The sequence below is a fragment of the Microcaecilia unicolor genome, chromosome 7, assembly GCF_901765095.1.
Source record: "Microcaecilia unicolor chromosome 7, aMicUni1.1, whole genome shotgun sequence".
NCBI lineage: Eukaryota > Metazoa > Chordata > Amphibia > Gymnophiona > Siphonopidae > Microcaecilia > Microcaecilia unicolor.
In genome coordinates this window covers 255,205,811-255,228,848 of record NC_044037.1, presented here as the reverse complement: position 1 = coordinate 255,228,848, position 23,038 = coordinate 255,205,811, and the positions used below count along the sequence as shown (strand labels likewise).

General features: G+C 44.4%; 1 protein-coding gene across 1 annotated transcript in view; it reads left to right on the top strand.

Annotated features, from left to right (window-relative positions):
- The window catches only part of ACVR2A (activin A receptor type 2A), a 172,220-nt gene that overhangs the window by 109,770 nt on the left and 39,412 nt on the right, over positions 1–23,038 (top strand). The window contains exon 6 of the mRNA XM_030208861.1: positions 7,860–8,003. Within this exon, the coding sequence (XP_030064721.1) occupies positions 7,860–8,003 (144 nt within the window). The remainder of the gene's footprint in view (positions 1–7,859; positions 8,004–23,038) is intronic.

Here is a 23,038-nt window from a genome sequence, read left to right as displayed (position 1 = left end):
GGGCAAAGCTTTTCTGCCAGTTCAGCATTGGGACAAGCTACAATTACAAGTCAATGGCCTATTGGGGAGCATGTGCCCTCGTACATGGGATTATGTTCAACTCCTGGGCTCCATGGCAGCAATTTACAATTGTTATTCCTTGGGCCACAGCTCATATGCATCCACTGCAGTGGTCTCCCCAGGCCCGGTGGTCTCCTCTTTCGCAAGACTATGATCTTCACCTGTCCTGACCCAGCAGGCCAGGATCAGCATGGTGTGGTGGCTGCATCCAGCCTGTTTTTGTAAGGGGGTGTCCCTGGCATTGCCTCCATGGATAGTTGTGGTGACCAGTGCAAGTCAGGATGGAGAGCTCAGTGTCTCCATCACAATGCTGAGGGTTGCTGTGATGTGACAGAGGCGCATTGACCCATGAAACATTTGAAATGTTAGAAAGGCCTTGCAGTCTGCCTGCAGTTCCAATCACTTCTGGAGGAGAGGCCATGCTCTTTCATCTCAAGATGCTGTCTTATATCAACAGAGAAGGGGCACATACGGTGCTCAGGTGTTGGCAGAGGCTCATTTGTTGTTGGACTGTGCGGAGTCTCATATGCAACAGTAGTCAGCAGCTCACATTGCAGGAGATCACAATGTTCAGGTGGATTATCTGAGCAGGAACATCCTGGTCCCAGGAAAATAGGAATTTTCCCAGGAAACCTTCCAGTTGGTCACAAGGATGTGGGGAACTCTTGTTGCTGGATCTGGTGGCTTATATCTTCAGAATGCAAAAGTTCCCAGGTTCTTCAGCAGGAAAGTGTGTGGTTCAGAGGGGATAGATGCTTTTCTGCAAGAATGCCGAGTAGAAGATCTTTTCTCTGTGTCCGATGATAGATCGGGTGCTTCACAAAACTCTTCTTCATCCTCACAAAACTCTTTTTCATCCCAGCGTAGTTATTCTGATTGCACCAGATTGGCCCAGGAGGTCGTGGTATGCGGATCTTGGTGGCCGAGTCTGTTTGGCTTCCACCCCATCAGGAATTCTTGGTGCGTGGAGACGAGGACTGTGTCTGAATTTAAGAAGGTATGGGACAGGTATGTGGGATCTCTTAGGAAATGGAGGAGTTAGTGGTTACTGAGGATGGGCAGACTGGTTGAGCCATTTGGCCCTTATCTGCTGTCATGTTTCTATGTTTCTAAGGATTGATTTCAAATGGAGGACCTGGCCCCCTTTGGTCTTAGTCTTTCTCTTGAGAGGTTGAAGCTGAGGAGAAAGGACTATCTGAGGAGATTATTGCTACTTTGCTTCAGGCCAAGAGCGGCATAGCCACGGATGGGCCGAGACCCACCCAAATTTCTTCTCCCTTAATATGGCTGGCAGGATCCCTAAGCCCCGCCAGCTGAAGACAACAAACTTACATTTTAGGTGGCCACCAGCACTGTCCCTGAGCACTACTGCCAGCCCATAGACTCCCTGTATAAGAGGCTTGGGGACCGTGACCTTCCCCTGCCTCCTCTATCAGTACCTCCTGCCCTCCTCGAATTCAGGGCAGGAACAAAAAGAAAAATTGTATCTTCTCTCCCTTTTTGCGCCCACCCCCCACTCCTTTTCTTGCCCGCTACCTGTCTGACTTGCTACCTCCCTAGGGCTCCTTCCCCAGCGTTTCTGAGCACTGAAAAAAAAAAAAGAGCTGCTGGTATAGAACTGCTGGAACCTCTCCCTATGACACACTTCCTGCTGCCATTCCGGCAGAGCCTGGCTGTGACTGTGAGCCTTAGGGAGGTGGCAAGTTGGGCAGGTGTCTGGGTAGGAGGGGAAGTGAGCAGGGTTGGGCACCGGTGGGGAGAGGAAGATACAATTTTTCTTTTTCGGTGCTTAGAACAGCTGGGGAAGAAGCCGTGGCTTTGAAAGGGGGGGGGGCATGGGAGGTGGGGATGCCTAAGGAGGTTAGATTGAGAACAGGAGACCTGTGAATATGTGATTTCATGTGCCCTAATGAAAGGTGAGTTTAATTTTACTTCCATTTAATTTCAATATAGTCCATCTTAATTTTATAACACCAGACTTCCTAAGGCACATTACAACATCTGTTAAGATGAACCTATCAGGAAAAAGGATATCCTCACTGAATTTGGCCATCTCTATTGTATAGACTTCTATGGTCTACGCCCTGATCATGACTGAATAAATATGGATGGGCTGGAGTGTAAATTTTAAGGGGCTTTGACGTTAGCTTCAGAACGTTTAGTATACAAGAACAGTGCTGGGCAGACTTCTACAGTTTCTGCCCTGAAAATGGCAAGGACAAGTCACCTCAGGTAGTTACCACAGAGTCCTTGCAGAGTTCTTCTCCTCTGCAGGGGGATCCTGGTACAAAGAGGAGATGAGTTGGTGAATTTTGCTGCCCCCCCCCCCCCCCCCATCTTCTCCGCATTCTGAGGCTGGCTTGTCTGCTTCTTCTCTGCAAGGTCAGTTGCCTGAAAGGCTTGAGGAGGGTGAGCTGTTAGGTGCTGGCATTGATGATTCCACAGTGGTTAGGATTTTCATAAGGAAGAACGTCTTTCTTTTATTACTAAGACCTTACAGGCTCTTAATATTGCTAGCTCTAGGGAGCTGGAGCCAGCCCCTGCATCTGCTAATCTGAAAATGGCTAGCCCTAGACAGCCACCTCAGGCCTTTCCAGTCCATGCAGCGATACAAGAGCTTCTTTGCTCAGTGGTCTGCTCCCAACAGTAGTCTGCAAGTTGCCAGGGCTATGTCTAAGCCGTATATCATTGTTCAAAGTGAACTGGACAACCTTAAGCTCCAGGTGGATGGACAAAGAAGACCACCCTTCCAGTGGAAGGTGGGATTGCTTTGAAGGATGTTCAAGATAGGAAGCCTGAATCATTTTTGAAGATCTCCTTTGAATTCTCAGCTCTTTTGTTACAAGTGGCCATCTGCAGTTCTTATGTGGCTCGTGTGTGCCTTAGCTGGATGCAGCAGTCTGCAGATGCATTGGAGGATTCCAAATTTCACTTGCTCTGGAGTTCTCGGGAACGGAGATGGAGCTCGCATATTTGGCAGATTTTTTTTTTTATAACTTGGTTAGGGTCTTGACTAAGCAGATGGCATTAGCAGTGACTGCCTGCCACCTTCTTTGGCTATGGCACTGAGCAGCAGATACAGCATCTAAGCAGTGCCTTACTAAGTTACTTTTCTGATATCACTTCCTTTTTGGTGAGGATTTGGAGCAGTTAGTTAAAGATTCTGGGGAACTCCACAACACAGCACTTGCAAGAGGACATACCAAGGTCGTCCTTTAGATCCAGTCAGTTGCATCTACATCTGAAGGATGCTAAGCGCTATCGGCCAGGTAGGCCTTCTGTTTCTTCCTCCTCCTTTTCTAAATCAAAGTATCGGCAGAGGCAGACCTTTCATTCAGACAAATGGCCTGCCAATCACACTCCTTGAGCCGCTACTGTGGCCAGACCTGCACATGGATGGGGATCAGGTCTACTCTTCGGTGACGAAAAGTGGGAGGTTACATACAGGGTGATTGTGCTGTTATGATTCCTCGATTGGGTGCTCAATCTACCTAAAGTCATCTTCAACAGTCCCAGTCATTGGACTATCTGGGGGTTCAATTTGACACAGCCAAGGGAATGGTGTTCTTGCCGGAACAGAGGATTTGCAAACTTCAGGCCCAGATATGCCAATTTCTGCAGGCCCCGAGTCTACAGGTGTGGGATTATGTCCAGGTTCTCTGGTCCATGGTCGTGCACTTGGAGGTAGTCCCTTGGGCCAGGGTGCAGATGCGCCCCTTACAACAGTCCCTCTTGAGTCAGCAGTCTCTGGTGTCTCAGAATTACCAGCGGCTCCTTCCATGGTCCTCTCAAGCAAGGCGCAGTATGGCTTGGTGTAGGTCGAGTCATGGAATGCCACTAGCTTTGCCCCCATGGGTGCTGGTGATGACAGATGCCAGCCTGGTGGGCTGGGGTGTGCAGTGTCTGCATCACAGTACACAGGGGACCTAGAATGCTAGTGAGGCACAGTGGCCGATCAATCACCTTGAAGTCCAAGTGATTTGGCTGGCCCTACGTGCGTTTCAGGGGTTGCTGCAGTGCAAGTCTGTTTGAGTTCTCTCAGACAACACTATTGCGATTCCGTATGTCAACAGACAAGAGGGGCACCCACGGTCTGGCCTTGGCACTGAAAGCTCGCCTTTCTCTGGGCAGAGCGCCACTTGCAGCTGTTTTCATTGGCGCACATTGTAGGCTCTCTGTTTGCAGGCAGATTATCTAAGATGAACGTTGTTGGATCAGACAGAGTGGGGGTTGTCAGAGGTTGCCTTTTACAGCATAACATGGAAATGGGGCACACCAAGCATTGACCTCATGGTGACTTGTCGCAATGCCAAAGTCTCCCAGTTCTCCAGCAGGAGAAAAAAGTTCAGTAGGAGGGACTAGATGCTCTTCTGCAGCAGCCTTGACCGGAGGCAGTTCTCCTGTACATTTTTCTTCCTTGGCTCATGATCGACAGAGTACTTTACCGCATTCTTCATCATCCAGGGATGGTCATTCTGGTTGCCCTGGATTGGCCGAGGTGACTGTGGTATGCGGACTTAATTCGTCTTCTGGTGGACAGAAGCCATTCTGCCTTCTGTTAGATCAGGGGTTGCTCCATCAGGGCCCGATTTTATGATAGAGGATCTCTCCCGCTTTGTACTTACAGACTGGCTATTGAGTGTTTGAGATTAAGGAGGAAAGGTTATTTGGACGAGGTGATTTTCTACCTTGTTACAAGTGAAGAAGTGATCTCGGTTCATATACGAGGGTCTGTCAGGTGTTTGAGGCTTGATACTCTGACAGGGCGGTAAATCATTTCCAGGCTAAGTCGCCATTCCTCCTGGCTTTCCTGCAAGAGGGGCTCAAAAAGAGTTTGCCCTACAATAAGGTACGGATGCACGTGGCGGCAATCTCATGTTATTGAGGCCGCATTCTCAATTTTTCTCTGGCTTCTCACACAGATGTGGTGTGCTTCTTGATGGGGGCTATTCATCTTCATCCACCGATTTGTTCTCCTTGTCCTGAGTGGAACCTGAATTTGGTTCTACAAGTTATGCAGCAGGTGCCTTTTGGGCCTCTGAAAAAGGATACTTTGAAGGATCTTACCCTGAAGATGGTGTTTCTAATGTTCGTTTCATCCGCATTCAGGATTTCCTAGTTGCAGACATCATCTTGCAGAGATGAGTTTTTTTTCATTTCACAGAGTCTCAGTTCTTCCTTCTTACCTAAGGTGCTCTCTTCCTTTCGTGTCAACCAGCTATTGTTTCTTCCCTCCTTTAAGCTGAAGGATTATCCTTCGGACTTTTCGCTCTCTGTCCACACTGGATGTACACTGAGCCATTCTTCTATATATGCAGGCCACAAATTAGTTTGGCTTGTCTGTTCTTTCGGGGCCGAATCAAGGTAATGCAGTACTACTACTGTTACTTATCATTTCTATAGTGCTACTAGAAGTATGCAGCGCTGTACACTGGACATGAAGAGACAGTCTCTTGGTGAGATTGCCAGTACGCAGCCACTAGTAGAGACTGTTGTACTCCTGGGATCGCAGAGGCAACCTCAACAGGAGAGAGTCCGTCTGAGGGGACCATCTGGACAGTAGAGAAGCTTGTAGAGGCCTCATGTGCGCCGTGGCCCATGGCATTACCTCTATCATCGCTGCCATGAGCATAGGACTTGCAGATAGTCCCGAGCACAGGCGATGAGTTTGCGCAACAACCCCTGGACCCGAGACTGCAACTTGAGAGTTCTGCTTGGAGGAAGGAAAATCCGGCCTCATGCCATTTTGAAAGACACTCCCAAGTACTTCAGGGACTGCGAGGGCACCAGACTGCTCTTGACCGAGTTGACTTCCCAGCTGAGGGACTGCAAGAAGTGTACCATGCAAGCTGTGACCTGCAAACTCTCCTGGTATGACTTTGCCCGGATGACCCGGTCGTCCAAGTATGGATGGACCAAACTACCCTCCTTCCTGAGTGCTGCCACCACCACCACCATCATGATCTTGGTGAACATGCAAGGATCCGTGGCCAGGCCAAACGGAAGCACTCGAAACTGAAAGTTCTGACCCAGAATTGCAAACCGTGGGAACCTCTGGTGAATGGACCGGATTGGGATGTGAAGATAAGCCGCTGTCAGGTCAGTCCAGTTCTAGGCCAGTCTGGAGGGACGCTAAGGAAGGAGAAATTAGATCTTACCTGCTAATTTGCATGAAGACAGTCCCATTGCTCTGTGGATTAAACGAGCTATCACAGACACTTACTCTCTCACAGGCAGCTTCCATTTGCTGTGTATGCACACTTGACGTGAGCTGTTGCAATGTGGGCAAAGCCCACCACTTTTTCATTGAAAGAAATTTGTGAAGTGGCAGTGTGGTGGTGGTTGCATACTTTTTTTTTGCACAACATCATTTGGATGTTGCAGCTTGGGAGGACACTTCCTTTGCCCGTTTGGGTCATGGGAGCCTCCTCTTCCCACTCAACATGAGGACTGCTTTACTGTGTCCCACAAGTATCTGGATTCATCTGCTGCCAATGCTAAGGAAGGTAAAGTTATGTCTTACCTGATGATAATTTTCTTCCTTTAGTCGCAGCAGATGAATCGAGAGCCCCACCCTTTCATCAGTAATTTTTGCAGTTTAGGTACTTCCACTTGTCTGTTCCAATCGTTCTTGTTACAGTGGTTTTTCTGGTTATTTGGTTTCTACTCACATGCTATACAGTTGCACTCTGAGAGGTAGGAGGTTCACGTGTCTCATAGTTTCTTCTGCTTTGATACAGGGGCGGACTGACAGTGGTTGGGGCCCCAGGCAGTAAAGATCATTGGGAACCCCCCATCTACTGCACCACCGCCCCCCTCCTGCACACTACAGACCCCTGAGCCAAAGTGGGCCCTCAATGGTCCTACCTTGAAGTTCAGTACTCCCTATCACCATCTGCTTGTAGATGGTCACAGTCCACAAGTATTTGGATTCGTCTGCTGCAACTAAAGTAAAGAAAGTTAATCAGGTAAGGCAAAACTTTACTATTTGCAACCAGCCAAGGATTTCCTTCCCTATTTTCTATACATTGCTGGTTCTTGATTCCCCTTGTCCCCTTATTAGTTGTGTCAGCTAAACTGCTGGTCTTCAATAACAATGAAGTCTACTTGTAACGGGTATTCTTTGAAGACAGCCGTTCATCAGTCTCACAAGTCTGTCTACCTCCCTTTTGAAGTTGATCTTTTCCCAGTCAGAGCTAATATAAGAAACCGAGGGGAGGCTTGGGACTATAGCAGCATGGAAACCACTATGCATGTGATATAAGACTTTTCTTGTCTAGAAAGCTTTGGAAAATTCATTTCTACACTGTTGAGCACAGTCATGTGTGACCCACTTATGTACTGGTGAGTCGCTATCTTAAGGGAATATCTATTACAGGTAAATAACTTTGCCAAACCACTTCAGAATTTAAGGATGTATAGATTAGACCTTGCTGACAGAAGGAAGGGTAAGACAACTGGTAAACTAAGACCTATGCCACCTCTTTAGGCAGACAGAAATAAGACTTGGTGAACTGCGTGGTTGTTTTCTGGCAGTATCTTTTGTATTTGTATATTTATTGTACTAACAATTTTTATTTTGTTTAACAGCACTAAAGTGGTGGTTGTAATCTGTCAAAAAATAAATTTAAATGTATCTTACGTTATCTTAGATTGGAGAGAGAAGCCATACAGCATTCCTGTAAAAGCTGTTGTATCTTAGTATGATTTGATGATATAATATATATATATATATTTTTTTTTGCCCGCAATGTGTTGAGGATTATAGATAGCATTGATTTTATTTATTTATTTTTAAGGACAAACAGTCATGGCAAAATGAGTATGAAATCTACAGCTTGCCTGGAATGAAACATGAAAATATTTTGCAGTTCATTGGTGCAGAAAAACGAGGCACTAACATTGATGTCGATCTGTGGTTAATAACAGCTTTTCATGAAAAAGTAAGTCCAAATCTGAAGATAAAATAGTAGGCCTTGATACAAATATCTCTGGGAGCATCAGTTTGTACATTTGTGGACCAGTGTTCTCAGGGAAAAGTGAACATATCTTGAAGTAGTATAAACTTCAATTCTTTTTATCCTGCTAGAGCAGTTCCAGGGCTGCCAAGAGACACAGCTGGACCCAGGGCAGGACTGCTGACTGTGCCCCCCCCCCCCCCCCAGCCGCTTTGCAGCTCCCCAACATTCTGATCACCATCCCTGCCCACACCCTTACCTTCCTATGTCTGACTGCTCCTCCTTCACCCAAGTTATTGTGTTAATACACTCATCCAGATCCTGGCACACAGGAGCAGCAGAAGAGAGACAGATCCAGGAGCAGCAGAAGAGAGACAGATCCAGAAGCAGGAAAAAGCTTGCCGGCACTGACCCCCCCCCCCCCCCCCCCCCCCCCCAACCTCCCCTCTTGCCCAACCTGCAGATGAAGATAGAATCTGAATTGTTTCAGTGACATTAGTATAGGAAATAATGCAGCCTGGAACTTGTCAGTATTTCTCTGCATCCATCATATAGTTGAGATGGGACTGGCACAGCAGGTTTTGTTCTTTTGTCTGAGCAGACATGTCTCCACAGGGTGGAGTCCATGCCTCGGTTTTGCTACCAAGGAATTTATTTTATTTTATTTTAGTTACATTTGTACCCCGCGCTTTCCCACTCATGGCAGGCTCAATGTGGCTCTCATGGGGCAGTGGAGGGTTAAGTGACTTGCCCAGAGTCACAAGGAGCTGCCTGTGCCTGAAGTGGGAATCTAACTCAGTTCCTCAGTTCCCCAGGACCAAAGTCCACCACCCTAACCACTAGGCCACTCCTCCCTCAGTTCGTGGACCTTCTCCTGGTTTAGCTTGGAGAGGTCTGACCCTCTGTGGCCTCAAACTCCAGCTCCAGCCCAAAGTCTTAGATTGTGAGGCTAGCCAGTGAGGATCCCATGGAGCATCCGCTGGCAGGAATGAGTGGACTTTGTGTCCCACACCCCTCCCCTACCAAATTTAAAAACTGGGAGGTAGGCAGGATTTTTGTTTTTAGCCAGCTGCCTACTGTGTAAAGCTAAATCCCCCCCCCACACACACAAAGACAACAGAAGAGGGAAGCCTTTCTGGTAAGTTCTAGGCTACCATTTTCAGTCATATGTACTGTCCATTGGGCTTGCCATGGCCCTGAGAATCTTATCCTAGGTCACGGTGGTTGTGGTGGTGGTTGTTTGTGGATGATTTCCTGATTCGTGCTAACTGAGACAGACCCAGGAGAGATGACTTGCTAGGTGATTTTTACGTTGGAGTGCCTGGGTTGGTAGTTAAATACAGCAAAAGTCATCGGATACCTCTGCAGAGGTTGGAGTACAAACTGTAGGATGGTGTATTTAACCCAGGAGTGGCTGACCAAGGGTGGGGCTTAAACATGCTCTGTGCACTGAATGTTCCCCAGGCTCGAGACTACCTTCAGCTTCTCTGGTCCATGGTGGGGATATTGTAATTTGTTTGTGGGTGAGGGCCCACATAAGGCCTCTAGAGTGGATGTTGCTGTCCAATTGATCCACCAAGTTTCAGGAGTTCAAAGTCAGAATCCTGCTCAGCAGTGACTTTCAGGACCAGCTAGCACAGTGGGATGCTCCATACTCTTTCTCACGAGCATTCCCCTGGACCTCCCCTTCCAGGTTTGGGAGTAGTCCTTACCATCAATTCAAGACTGGGGACCTACTGTCTGGGGCATTGGTCCCTATCAAGTCATAAGCTGTACAATTCTTCCATTTTCATCAGACATTGTTTGTGCTTGTTAGTGCTTTCTTGAATTCAAATACAGTTCTTGTCTCCACCACTTTCACCAAAGCCAAAGGAGATGCCATTGCAGAATACTGGGTTGAGTAGCCAAATGAAGGCGTAGAAGGTGGCAATTCATTAGTCCATAAAGAGGTGCAGTCAGGTGAACCTCTTTGGTAGCCTGGCTACTTTCCTTCCTTTTCTTCCTCATAACAGAGAAAATAGGTAAGAAGGAAAAAGCCTTTGCACACAAAATGCTTTTGGCCATCTTGCTCTGCATCCAACATTTTCATCTTTAATACTATAGAAGGTCTTTAAGGTCTACCTTCTGTTGGCATGTTCTTTGATTTTCTCCTAGTATTATTCCCCCCCCCCCCCCCCCCCGTGTTTCTTCTAAATATATCACATTGCAACTTTTTAATTTGTCTTATAACAACTCAGTCAAATAATCATTGATCAGAATTAAAAAAAACCAACTTTAATAGATCAAGCTTTCAGTGTATTTAATATCCTGGCTGTTAAAGTGATTAAGAATGAAGTGCAAAATCCTATGAAACAGTTCATTTTTTTCTCCCCCTATCTTCTGGATCGACATACACTCCATAAACAGTAATATATGCATTTTATTTCTCCCAAGCATCACTGTGAGTGGGTCAGACTGTATCCATTGTGTCAATTCTTTTTGCAATAAAATATGCCTTTCTTATAAACAAACATTGCTTATCAGATTCTAGCTCTAAATCATCTTCTAGGTCAAAATGCACAGGTCTTTGAGACACTGTCCCACCAACTTTTCCAAATGTAGTATTTTTTTTTATTTTGGCACATTCCCACAATCTCTCTCTCTCTCTCTCTCTCTCTCTCTCTTTCTCTCTGTGTATATATATATATATATATATATATATATATATATATATATATATATATATATATATATATATATATATTTATCTTACATGGGTTTGTAAAGTGTGTAAAGGAGTAACTATATCTATATATAATTGCATCACTTGTATCTTTATCTGCCGTCATGTACTATGTTACTATGGGGCTTATTTTCAAAGAACTTAGCCTTCCAAAGTTCCATAGAAACCTATGAAACTTTGGAAGGCTAAGTGCTTATGTATATATGCATCCCACATGGATCAGTAATGTGTGGAAAGGAGTGACTAGCTATCTATAGTCACTCCTTTCCACACTTTACTATCCCATGTGGGATTCATTTATAAGTGATACAGTAATTATATACATTTGACTAAATCACCTCCTCCCCTTATGCTTTCCTGAAACGTTATCTCCATATGTCCCCCCCCCCCCCCCCATGTCCTCCTCCCACTTCTGTACAGTATGTTGGAATGGGGAATTTCTATACTTTTTCATGTACTTCTGGTAATATTTACCAATTCTTTTATTATTCCATCTTGGTGCCATAACTGATCAAAGTCTCCACTGTCCCAGGCACTCCTGGGCATGCGAGACCCAGCAGGTTAGTAGTTCCACTGGTTACTGCTGCCTTCTTTGCATTGAAGGAGTGGTGTGTTTGGCAGGAGTTCTCTGGAGCCATTTTTGTAAGTTAGGACTGTGAATGAGGCGTTCTCTGGGTCTGCCTGGCATGCTGTGATACCTTCAGTTTTGACAGGAAGAACAGTTGTTTTTCTGCTGTATCACCAGAATCCCATGTAGCTCAATGAATGAGGAGAGGGGGCTAAGTCAATGTAGGTTTGGAGCTACAGAGACCCTTCCTCCCTCATTGAATCTCAGTTCTTCAGGGGCTGTTGTGCTGGACCTGGTGCCTTGGTGTTGCCATACCCTCACTGCGTGCATGTGGCGTGCATGTTCAGGATTGACTCCAAGGGGCAGCTTGGAGGTTGCAGCAGGGGGTTGGAGGATAGAGTTCCTGGGGCCTTCACAGGGGTCCAACCAGGAGGAGAAACAGTTCTGTCACTAGTGGAGGCTCAAAAGGCAATTGGGCTGTGGAGGAGGGGAGGACTAGACAATGATGGTTTTCCCTCTAAGAATTGCCTCTCCTGAGTTGAGAGAGCACTCCCCTGCTGTAAAGTTATTACTGTCCTTCATATACCAGGTGTTCTTGGCCTTTCACATCTTAGCAGCAGCGCAGGGAGGAAGTTTCATATGGGGATCTTAAAGCCTTTCCTTTTCAGAGAACTCTCTTGCAGATAGTTCTGGTGGATTGGGAGACCCCAGACTTGGTACTTGGGGCACAAAGGCAATGGGTAGGTTGTATTCTTTTCCTCAGGAAGATTTAAATAAGCTCTGTTGTTCTTAAGATGGTAATGAGAGAGACCATGATTCCCATGAAGGGTGACTTGGCCATGAAAACCTCCCATGAAAGAAAGCTGGATTTGCTCCTCCTCGGCACTTGGGATGCAGGCGGAAGGACAATATGTAGTGAAGGTAGTATTATGTTGGGTACAGCAGCTGCTGGACTTGCCAGAGGCAGCTTGGTGAGAGTCGGGTGCAGTCTTTGTAGTGAATGTGCCTTCTGCATTTGCACTTGGTCAATTGTAGTGGTGGATGCTACAGATGTCTTTGGCTATGTTTCTTTCAGGGATGGCTTTTGTTTAGTGAGGGTCTGAAGAGACTCATCAAAGATATGAAAGAAGCCAGGACTCTGCTTCTGCCAGAGGACAAGGTGAAGTCAAACCCCAGGTAAAGGATTGAGGCCACCTTACTTTGAGCAGCCCTCTACAGCAAGATGCAGAAGGGCAATTCTTTTGAGGAGCTAGAAAGTCATGGGATATTGGTCCCTCTTTCTTCTCCTCCTACATCTAAAATGCCCCAATGAAGGTCACTGGGCACTCTTCTCAGAGGTCTAGGTGGGCTGTCATCACCTCTAACAAATGGTTCCTTGGATGTTCTGTGACAGGGCTGCCCTGGAATTCACAGATCCCATCGTAAATACCTTTTTGGTGTTGTCCTGTGGCTTGGTCTTTAAAAGAAGAATTAGACATGTTGCAGAACCTGATCCACCTCTGGGTGTGGAGCCAGAGCCAATGCCTATGCAGGATTAAGGGTTGCGGTGCTATTCCATATATTTTGTGATTCTCAAGAAAGGGGAACATTTGAGCCTATTTTGGATTTGAAGCAAGGTCATTGCCTCCCTCAGATTCCTTCATTTCTGTTTTGGAGACCTTGGGGTCAGTAATCTCAGCAAAGCTAGAATAATTTTTGACCTCACTGTAACTGGCCGAGGCTTATTTTCACATTGCTGCTGGTATGGGCACAAGAGCTTCCTGTGTTTCTGCATGCTAGGCAAACATCTTCAGTGCAGAGCATTTTCCTTTGCACTAGTGATGGCCCTGTGAACCTTCTCCAAGGTCATGATTATGGCAGCCACATATCTGTGCAACAAGGGTGTTCGTTCATCCTTATTTGGATAGTTGGCTGATTCAAGCTGACTCCAAGGCGAATTTCCATTCTGCAACAGCCAGTGATTGAGTTATTGGAGAAACTAGGATGGATAGTAAACTACGCCAAGAATCATCTTGTACCTTCTCAGGTGCTTGAGTATCTTGGGATGGGAACTGTCTTTCTGAACCAGCAAACCGAATGTAAGCTTCTAGCCTAGAAACAGCATTTTGTGCAAGGCACTCTCGAAGGGCCTGCAACTATCTGCAGCTTCTTGGGTCATGGCAGCCATGTTGGAGGTGGTTTCCTTGGTCAAGAGTAGACGTGAAGCCTGTACAGCAGCCTGGCTGTCTTGTCAATCTCCCAAAACCAAAAAGTTTGAGATCCGCCTCCCACTCTTATCTATGAGGAAGCAGCTGGTTTGGTGAGACCACCCTGATCATCTTCTGAAAGTTATGGTCTCAAATACTTTGTAGTAATAAAAACTTATGCTGTCTGGGGTGCTCGTTGCCTAGGCAGGATTGCACAGGGGCATTGGTCAAAGCTGGAAGCATCATGACCTATCAGTTATAAGAGGTGAGAGAAATTCACATGGCCCTGGAACCAGTGTTGTTCAAATTAAGTAAAAATAAAAATAAATGTATATTAATACTAAAGTAAAAAGTGCAGTGAAGAACACAATAAAAAATTTTCTTTAGTAAAAGTAAAATAGTTATTTCCTAGTATACTTTTTGAGTAAAAAATAAAAGTACCGCAGCTACAATGAACACAACTATTATTAGTGTTTTCACCCAATATTGCTCTACAATTCAATCTACTTTGCTTTTAGTAAAACTAAATTTTGAAAATGACTGTCACTTATGCAAGTGCACTTGAGTCATTAATCCAGCACAGCGAAAAAGGTTCAACTACACTAGCAGAAAGTGGATTGTTCAGTCTGATAAAAGGACCAAATTGGGCCAGTGTGCCAGTTACCACCAACTTCAGCTTCATCTCCAGCTCCACTTTAAAGTGACCCAACTCATCACTGTTCTATTTTTCTGGAGGCCACTAAACAGTTCAACAAACTCCACTGTTCTTATAGGTTATATTCACTGAACAGCAAAATTTAAGATGTGGTGATCCATTGGTTGTGTGACAAGGTTTGCAATAGCAAAATCCTGTTCCCAGTTTTGCTGTTTCATTTGGTTTACTGAGGAATTGTCATTTACATCTGCCTTCCATTTTTACTCTTTACTTTTAACTGCAAGCATCAGGTATAACTGAGTAAAAGTAGTAAAGCTTGGCAAAATTTTTACTTCAGTAAATGTTATCCTATACTTCCTTACAAGTGAAAGTAACAAAACATTTACTTAAATACAGAAATTATAGTGGCATTTACTTAGTTACTATACAACACTGCCTGATACAGTTTCTTCTGCTGGTGCCAGGGATGGTAGTGAAGTGATACCCAACAATGTGACCACAGTGGCATATATTTTAACAACAGGGAGGAACCAGAACTGTGTCACTGGCATCAGGAGACCATCAGTGAGCTCTGCAGCTAGGTAGAGGGTCATGTGATGGCAAAATTGGCGTACATTATGAGATTGACTGCAGAGAACAATTCTCATATGATCTGTTTCTGGATCTGAGAGCTAAACCCTACTGGTGGTGAAACATTGGTTGTGGGGGGGCACTCTGACTTCATTGTAGCTTTGTGGAATTCTAAATGTCCTCGTTTCTTCAGCTGCAGGAAGCGGGAGCAGCGGGAGTTGACAGTTGAAGGTCATGGCAGAAAAACATGCAGAGGTTCCCACTCAGGTCAGACCTGCAGCTCTGGCCGGAGTGGGAACCTCTGCATGTTTTTCAGCCAGGTTCTTCAGAGGACTGCAAGATATTTGTTTTTGGTCATCCTAGTGGCTTCAGACAGGTCTCGGCCCTGGTATATTGACCTGATTTAATTGTTGGACACCCCAGCAAGCCCAACTATTAGACAAGACTAGGTAGTCACCTGGGTGCAACAAAAAAGCTTCTGTAGTCAAAGAAAACAGTCCTGACAGTCATACAAACTGAAAGAACTATCAGTACCTACTTTTGCTTGTTAAACAAAGTTTGATATTTAAAAGTATGATTTCCAATAGTGTGTTTTTATAGAATAATTTTATAGGGTGATTATGATTGTTAGGCTTAATTATCAAAATCTTGAAGGGGGAGTGGAAGGCTAGGGACTTGGAAAATTAATTTGGGAGGGGGGGATCCATAAGGCTTTAAGTTCACCTAGGGTGCACTGTACTTTTGCATTGGCCCTGCTCCCTGGTGCTGTTCTGAGGGATCCAGCTCTTCTGAGACAGGTGCTGGTCATCATGAAAGACCCACATCCCTTTTGGCTTATGGCTTGGACCTTGAAAAGCATTGCTTGAAGCACATGGGTTACTTGGCATCAGTTGAAGGCCCTCAGTAGTTATGCATCCTTGGCATATGTCAGGGTGTGTAGAATATTTGAACATGGGTATTCAGAGTACGAGTATGATTTGTCTCCTTAGCGGGAGGAAATACCCTCAACTTTAGTGTTCCTGCAGGGGGATCTTAACCAAGGGTTGGCTCTTACCTCCCAAGGTCCAAGTGGCAGCGCCCTCTTGTTTCAGGCAAGGTAAATGAGGTTTCTAAAGCAGCTGAGACAGATGTGCAGTTTTTGAATGTGATCAAGCATATCTGGCTGCCTGTGTGGTCAGTGGTGCCACAATGGGAGCTAACTTAGTGCTGAATGCTCTGGCTGGTTTTCCTTGAAGGACTTTTCATCCTTAAAGGACTTTTCATTGCAGATAGTGTTCCTGATGGTTGTTTGCTCAGCCAGAAGTCTTTGAGTTGCAGGTGCTTTGCTTCAGGGATTCCTGTTTGTCATTCACTGTTAATTCTGTTTGTATTCACACAGTGCCATCTGTCTTGTGGTCTCTCCCTTTTATGTGAATCCAATGGTGTCTCTCCCGGTGTTTTCAGAGAGTTTCAAGGAAGAGCCATCGAGTGCGCTTTATAAACTGAATGTTTGCAGACTGGTCAACTGCTTTCTGGAGGTGGCAAGCTCCTTCAGGAAGCCTGATCAACTCTGTTTTGTTTGTTGGACCACACAAGCATATATTCTCAATTGGAATGTAATATCAGAAGGGCTTTGGGCTCATTTGACAAGATATCATACAATTTCCTGGGCAAGAAGCTCAAGAAATTACTCCAGAGGATATTTGTAGGGCACCAACATGGTTGTCACTGCATTACTTTGTCAGACATTACAATATTGATGTCTGGGTCAGAGTAATAGTGACTTTGGTAGAGTGGTGTTTGAAGAAGCTTTGTCTTCCTTCTATCTTGTGGGGTAAAGTTTTTGTACATCCTATTGATCTGAACTGGTCTAGCAAGATAAAAAGGAAGGAAGGTGAAGTTTGGTTTTAGCAGGAATCAAGAAAAGTACCAAATTTTACCATCTTATTTAGTTAGTTAGCTGGTTAGTTATTACATTTGCATCCCACATTATCCCGAACAAGCTCAGGTTCAATGTGGCTTACATTCAAGAAAAACATAAAAAATATGATAGATAATTATAACATTTAACATATTAAGAATAATTGTGTTTGTCATGAAGCTAGGCTAGAGTATTGGTTATGTTGAAACATATAAGAGACGGCAACATTAGTTTTGTCTTTTGATAAGATATGTACTTAATAGAAAAGCCTTTAGTAATTTGCAGAATCTCAGATAATCTTCTAAATACCTTAATTGCTTGGGTAGAGTATACCTGCGACAAGTATGATTTGTAAAGAAGACCTTTGCAGTTTGGGTAATGGAGCATGAGGTATTCTCTAGATGTTTTTACTATATGACGTAAAGGTAAACCAATTAGTTGCATGTAAGAGGGTGATAAACCATATATGATTTGGTAAACAGTCATGCATATTTTAAAGGTGATCTTGCATATCCTGTCTTTCTTCCAACGTAAATATGTTGAGATATTTGCCCCCATATGTTTTATGACAAAGACCACAGACTGTTTTAGCAGCCACCCTCTGGATCAACGCTACCCTATTTATATCTCCAAATGATGTCTCACCAGAGACTTACACAGAGGCACTATTAACTCTCTTTTTATTTTATTTTTTCCTTCTGACATCTCCCTATGCATCTTGCTGGCTATTGTTGCTTTTTTTACCTATTTGGCAGACCTGATCAACCCAGGTCCTGCTCTTCTTTTGTGCACAAAGTACTTCATGCCCTATACTGTACTGCTGCTTGGCTTTTTGCAGCCCAAATACATGACCTTTCATTTTTAACATTAAATCTTAGCTGCTAAATTCTAGACCATTCTTCAAAATTTTGCTAGAGCCCTCTTCATGGTATCTACCCTATTGCAGATTTTGGTATGATACACAAAGAGGCATCTTCCACAATATTTCTTGCAAAAATATTTTAAAAACCAGAGCAAAGACTGATCTCTGCAGCATACTACTAGTGCTGCCCTTATCCTCAGATTGAATATCATTTCCACTACCCTTTGTCATCTCCCATTTAACCAGTTTATAACATTCATGTGCTCACTGTATACTGAGTTAAGGGGCAGGGTACAGGCAGAGAACGGGTGTAGACTACATATTGCAGTTAGTGCACAGTACATGCTATGTACTTTCACTTATACAGTTAGCCAAGATGCCCTTGCTACCTCCCTGAGAAGACAGTAAGTACATCTGCACTAATTGTCAATAAAAATGTGTAATTAAAAAAAAAATTAAAGCTTGTCTCATAATTATAGGGGACATGCAGGACATGCCCCCAACATTTAGCGCTTAGCCTTTGCACTTGTGTTAGTTTGTGCTGACCTACAAATAATTTCTCTACCTAGAACAGCCAACAGGATCATTTTGACTCTAATTTAAGTTATGTCCAATAAAAAAGGTATCATCTTATTTTCTTTTCCATGTTTTATTTTGTTTGATTTCTATTGATGACTCTAATTTAAAATTTATTCTTATATAAAAATAAGAGATTTAACTTGCAACTACTGAACAGAATTACAAACAAATCTAATAGTTTTTAAATTTAACAAACAATATCATAGACAAAAGATTAATCTTTTGTGAATACAAAATATTAAAACACCCAAACACTCCTCCTGGTGATCTAGATCAATTAAGAGCAAATAACATCCAAAGCTAAACTTGGTGGGAGTCCTCACACCAAGTTGAGATATATTACGATATGTTATCAAGGATGTATCTCTTATCAACTCTCTTAAAATAGAATTTGAGGCAAATTACATCAAATTAAAATAAGAGGCTGATAGAAATATCAGGAATTACATATAAAATAAGTGTATAAAAATAAATTCATGTCCCCCCCCCCCCCCCCCCCCCATACCTAGCAAACAAGTAAGTTTTCAAAGCTTTTTGGAATGAAAAATAACTTCTCAGTGATCGTAACTCAGAAGGAAGATTATTCCAGTGGTGAACTGCTGCAAAGGTAAAAAATTGAGAAAAAACAGCTTTAAACCTTAGATTTTTAGTTGAAGGGAAAGCTAACAAAAGATAATTGCATCTCCTAGAGGTTACCCTAAATTTTAACAAATTCAACAACTGGGATCCGCCTTCAGGGCAAGTACTATCCAGAAACTTAAATACCAAAGAAAGCACTTTAAAAATAATCCAAGCCTGCACAGGCAACCAGTGCAGTGTGCCCAACAAAGGGGTTACATGGTCCAGCTGATTCTTCCAGAATATTACTGTAGCAGCTGAATTCTGAATCATTTGAATTTTAGAGGGTTACGTAGACAAACCCAAGTATAATGAGTTCCTATAATCCAGTAATATGATTCTTTATTGCACAATAATTCTAAAGTGATCATGTAAGAAATAGGATCTCAACAACTGTAATTGTTTCAGTTTAAAATAGGTTCTTCTAATAAGCCATTAATCTGTGGTTCCATATTTTGTGAAGAATCCAGGACAACTCTCAGGACTTTGGTTGTTCTCTCTACACTAAATTGGGAACCATCATCGCCCAAAATTCTCTGGGGAATTTTGGCTAAATCCAGTGAGAATCATAGGCCCTCATGATCAAAAGCAAACTCCAGCGCTAGAGGCTGTTAATGCCATACTAGCGCTGGAGTTTGCTGCCGACCCATGATCAGAGCCCTTGAGCGCGTGAAACAACGCACTCAAGGGCTCGTAGCGCAAGTAGCATGCAAATGCATGCTAATCAGCGCTTAACGCATTCATCCCCAATGATCTGCGTCCAGCGCGCCAAAGATTGGGTCACTGGCCGCGGCAAACTCAACGCCAGCTCCAAGCTGGCGTTAGAGTTTGCCGATCATTGGGGAGGAATGGTGAGCCCTGTCCAGCATGCAGTTGCATGATGGCAGGCCCCCGTTCCCCCCCCCCCCCCAAAAAGCAAATGCGAACAGGGGGCTGCTGGAGATCCGGTGGGTCTCCAGCCCCCCCCAAACCCCCAGAAAATGTCAAGTGGCCGGCGGCGGCCAAACCCTCTCCCATCCAGCGACCGGGGGGGGGGGGGGCTGGAGGTCCGGTGGACCTCCAGCCCACCCCAACTCCCCCTCCCCCCCCAGCGTAGTCCTTCCAATCCCTGGTGGTCCGTGAAGATAAGTGGAAGTAGTACTAATAGTAGTAGTCAACAACAAGGCAAGTGATCTGCAAAATCCAATGTGGAAAACAAACTAGCAGATCAATATAGTATCCAAAAAACTTTCTTGAAGATACCGTATGTAAGACAAATGCATTTGTCTTACATACGGTATCTTCAATAAAGTTTTTTGGATATTATATTGATCTGCTAGTTTGTTTTCCCTAATAGTAGTAGTTACAACCCCCCTCCCGGCCCCCCTACCTTTAGTTGGAGGAGGGACCTCCAGCCCACCCCAACTCCCCCCCCCCCCCCCCCAGCGTTGTCCTTCCAATCCCTGGTGGTCCGTGAAGATAAGTGGAAGTAGTACTAATAGTAGTAGTCAACAACAAGGCAAGTGATCTGCAAAATCCAATGTGGAAAACAAACTAGCAGATCAATATAGTATCCAAAAAACTTTCTTGAAGATACCGTATGTAAGACAAATGCATTTGTCTTACATACGGTATCTTCAATAAAGTTTTTTGGATATTATATTGATCTGCTAGTTTGTTTTCCCTAATAGTAGTAGTTACAACCCCCCTCCCGGCCCCCTACCTTTAGTTGGAGGAGGGACCTCCAGCCCACCCCAACTCCCCCCCCCCCCCCCCCCCCAGCGTTGTCCTTCCAATCCCTGGTGGTCTATGAGGATAAGTAGAAGTAGTACTAATAGTAGTAGTGACAACCCCCCTCCCGCCCCCCCTACCTTTAGTTGGAGGAGGGATGCAGCCTGCCTCCCTACTCTTCTAGTCGATGCCGCTGCAAAATGGCGGCGCCCAGCCCCCGCCCATTGCATCCAGGGATGCGCTGGGCGGGGCTACAGACCATGTAAGGGAGCGATTTCCTTACATGGTCTGTAGCCCCGCCCAGAGCATCCCAGGATGCAATGGGCTGGGCACCGCCATTTTGCAGCGGCGTCGACTGGAAGAGGAGGGAGGCAGGCTGCGTCCCTCCTCCAACTAAAGGTAGGGGGGGGGCGGGAGGGGGGTTGTCGCTACTACTATTAGTACTACTTCTACTTATCCTCACAGACCACCAGGGATTGGAAGGACAATGCTGGGGGGGGGGGGAGTTGGGGTGGGCTGGAGATCCACCGGACCTCTTGCCCCCCTCCCCCTGTGGGAGGGTGGAAGAGGGTTTGGCCGCCGCCGGCCACTTGACATTTTCTGGGGGTTTGGGGGTGGGGGCTGGAGACCCACCGGACCTCCAGCCCCCGATGTTCGGGGCAGGGTGTTTGACAGGTTTGGGCTTTTGACAGCCCAGACCTGTCAAGCAAGTGCGGGAGGATTGTGCTGAGTGCATGCTCGGCACAATTCGCCCGCACTTTTACATGATAATCAAAGATAATTGCGCTGCTTAAATTTGCATGCATTATCTTTGATCATCCATGCAGTAAAGCCCCACGCTGTTCCAGCGCTATTTTTAGAGCGCTGTTTGGAACAGCACGGGGCTTTTGATCACGAGGGCCATAGTAACTTAGTCTTATCAGTATTTAACTTAAGTTTAACCTTAACGGACCCGTCTTTGATTCTATTTGTACAACTATTGATCTTAGAAAAAATTAGATCTACACCTTGACCAACAGGAATCAAGAAGAAAATGTCTTCTGCATAAGACATGAGCTCACCAAGATTTAACAAAATTGGGAGCTCATGTACAAGTTATACAGAAGTGGAAAGATGGGAGAGCCTTGGGGAACATCATCTCCCCTCAGAGGTCCATAAAATAACAGTACATAAACAATTAGCAATTCAGCACTCAACTATGAGTCCTGTGTGGCATAGCCATCTATACTGGTTCCCATACTTTCCTATATTTCTGCCAATGACTCGAATTAGGCCACCCTACCCTTTGTCAATCTAAAATCAGCTCATATATAAAAGGTTCCTCCAATGTGTGATTGCTCATTGTGCCAATATAGCTTTTGTTCCCCCAAAGAAAAAAGATAACACAATAATTCTGTGGCAGCAGAGGTCACTTTTTCCAATAGTAACCAGACAGCCAACAAAAAAGGCTGTGGTCAAAAGGGTAAATTCACCCATAAAACTTTGGAAAACATGTGCCTATACCCCTTCCCAGAATCCTTTGATCAGTGGACACCCCCAAAATTGGTGACCTAATGTTGCTCCATCTTCCCCACACTTTATACATTGATTGTTATTGCTCTGTACCCATCTTAAGAGCTTTGGCTGGGGAAATATAAGCATTCTCCTTACTAAATGTGCATTCTCTCAAGTCTAAGACAGCTATGTGATTTATTTACTGATTCTTCTCCATATATCCTTGCTCTCACTAAAACTTGGCTTCATATAGGAGAGGAATCTCTCTTGAACCAATGTCTTCCCTTTTATTACTCTCCTTTTTCTACTTGCCGCTCTTTCCATAGGGGAGGAGGGGTAGCATTGTTAATTGCGGACTAACTAGCCCCAATTGAGGTTATCTCTGATATTTTGTTATATTCTGAATCTTTGCTGGTCAGACTTTCACTTTTTTTAGCCAATTTACATGTTTTATATTTTCCTCATTTGATCAGTCACTCTGGGATCAACTCTCACAAACATTAGCATTTGTAACTATTCATTTCTCAAACATTCTAATTTTGGGCAATTTCAGTTTTCTTGTGGACAACCCAAATAAAACATATGGTATAGTCACTTTCTCTCTTTGCTTGCGCAACATGTTTCTTCTACAAATATTGTGGGCCATGTTTTGTATTTGGCCTTAACACATGACCGTAGTAATATTTTACTTTCTAGATTTTTATTTCAAAACTTTTCCTGGACTGACCATTTTTTGGTGTGGTTTCAGGTCTCATTGTCATCTTCTCTTTTACTAACAATGTCAACTAAGGCTTTGTTGGTTCCATTCTTATGTTGGTCCAAATACTTCCACTCCTTCTCTTTAGAGAACTTTCCTTAGCTGATCACATCCAGACTTGTAATTTTTCTATTAAGCAGTGTCTTGAATCTATTGCACGTCCTTCACAATTTCAGAACTATACACAGAAGCAAACTCATTCTTGGTACTATAATGGTCTGTGTCTACTTAGACACCAGCTTTGTGCAACCGAGAGACGCTGGAGGAAAAAAAATCTGTTCAGTTGAAGGATCTCTACTTAATGACTTGTAGTATGTATCATAGGGAAACTGAAAAATCCAAAAGGGTGTTCTATTCAACACAGATTAGGAATGTAATTAACAAGCCAAATACATTTTC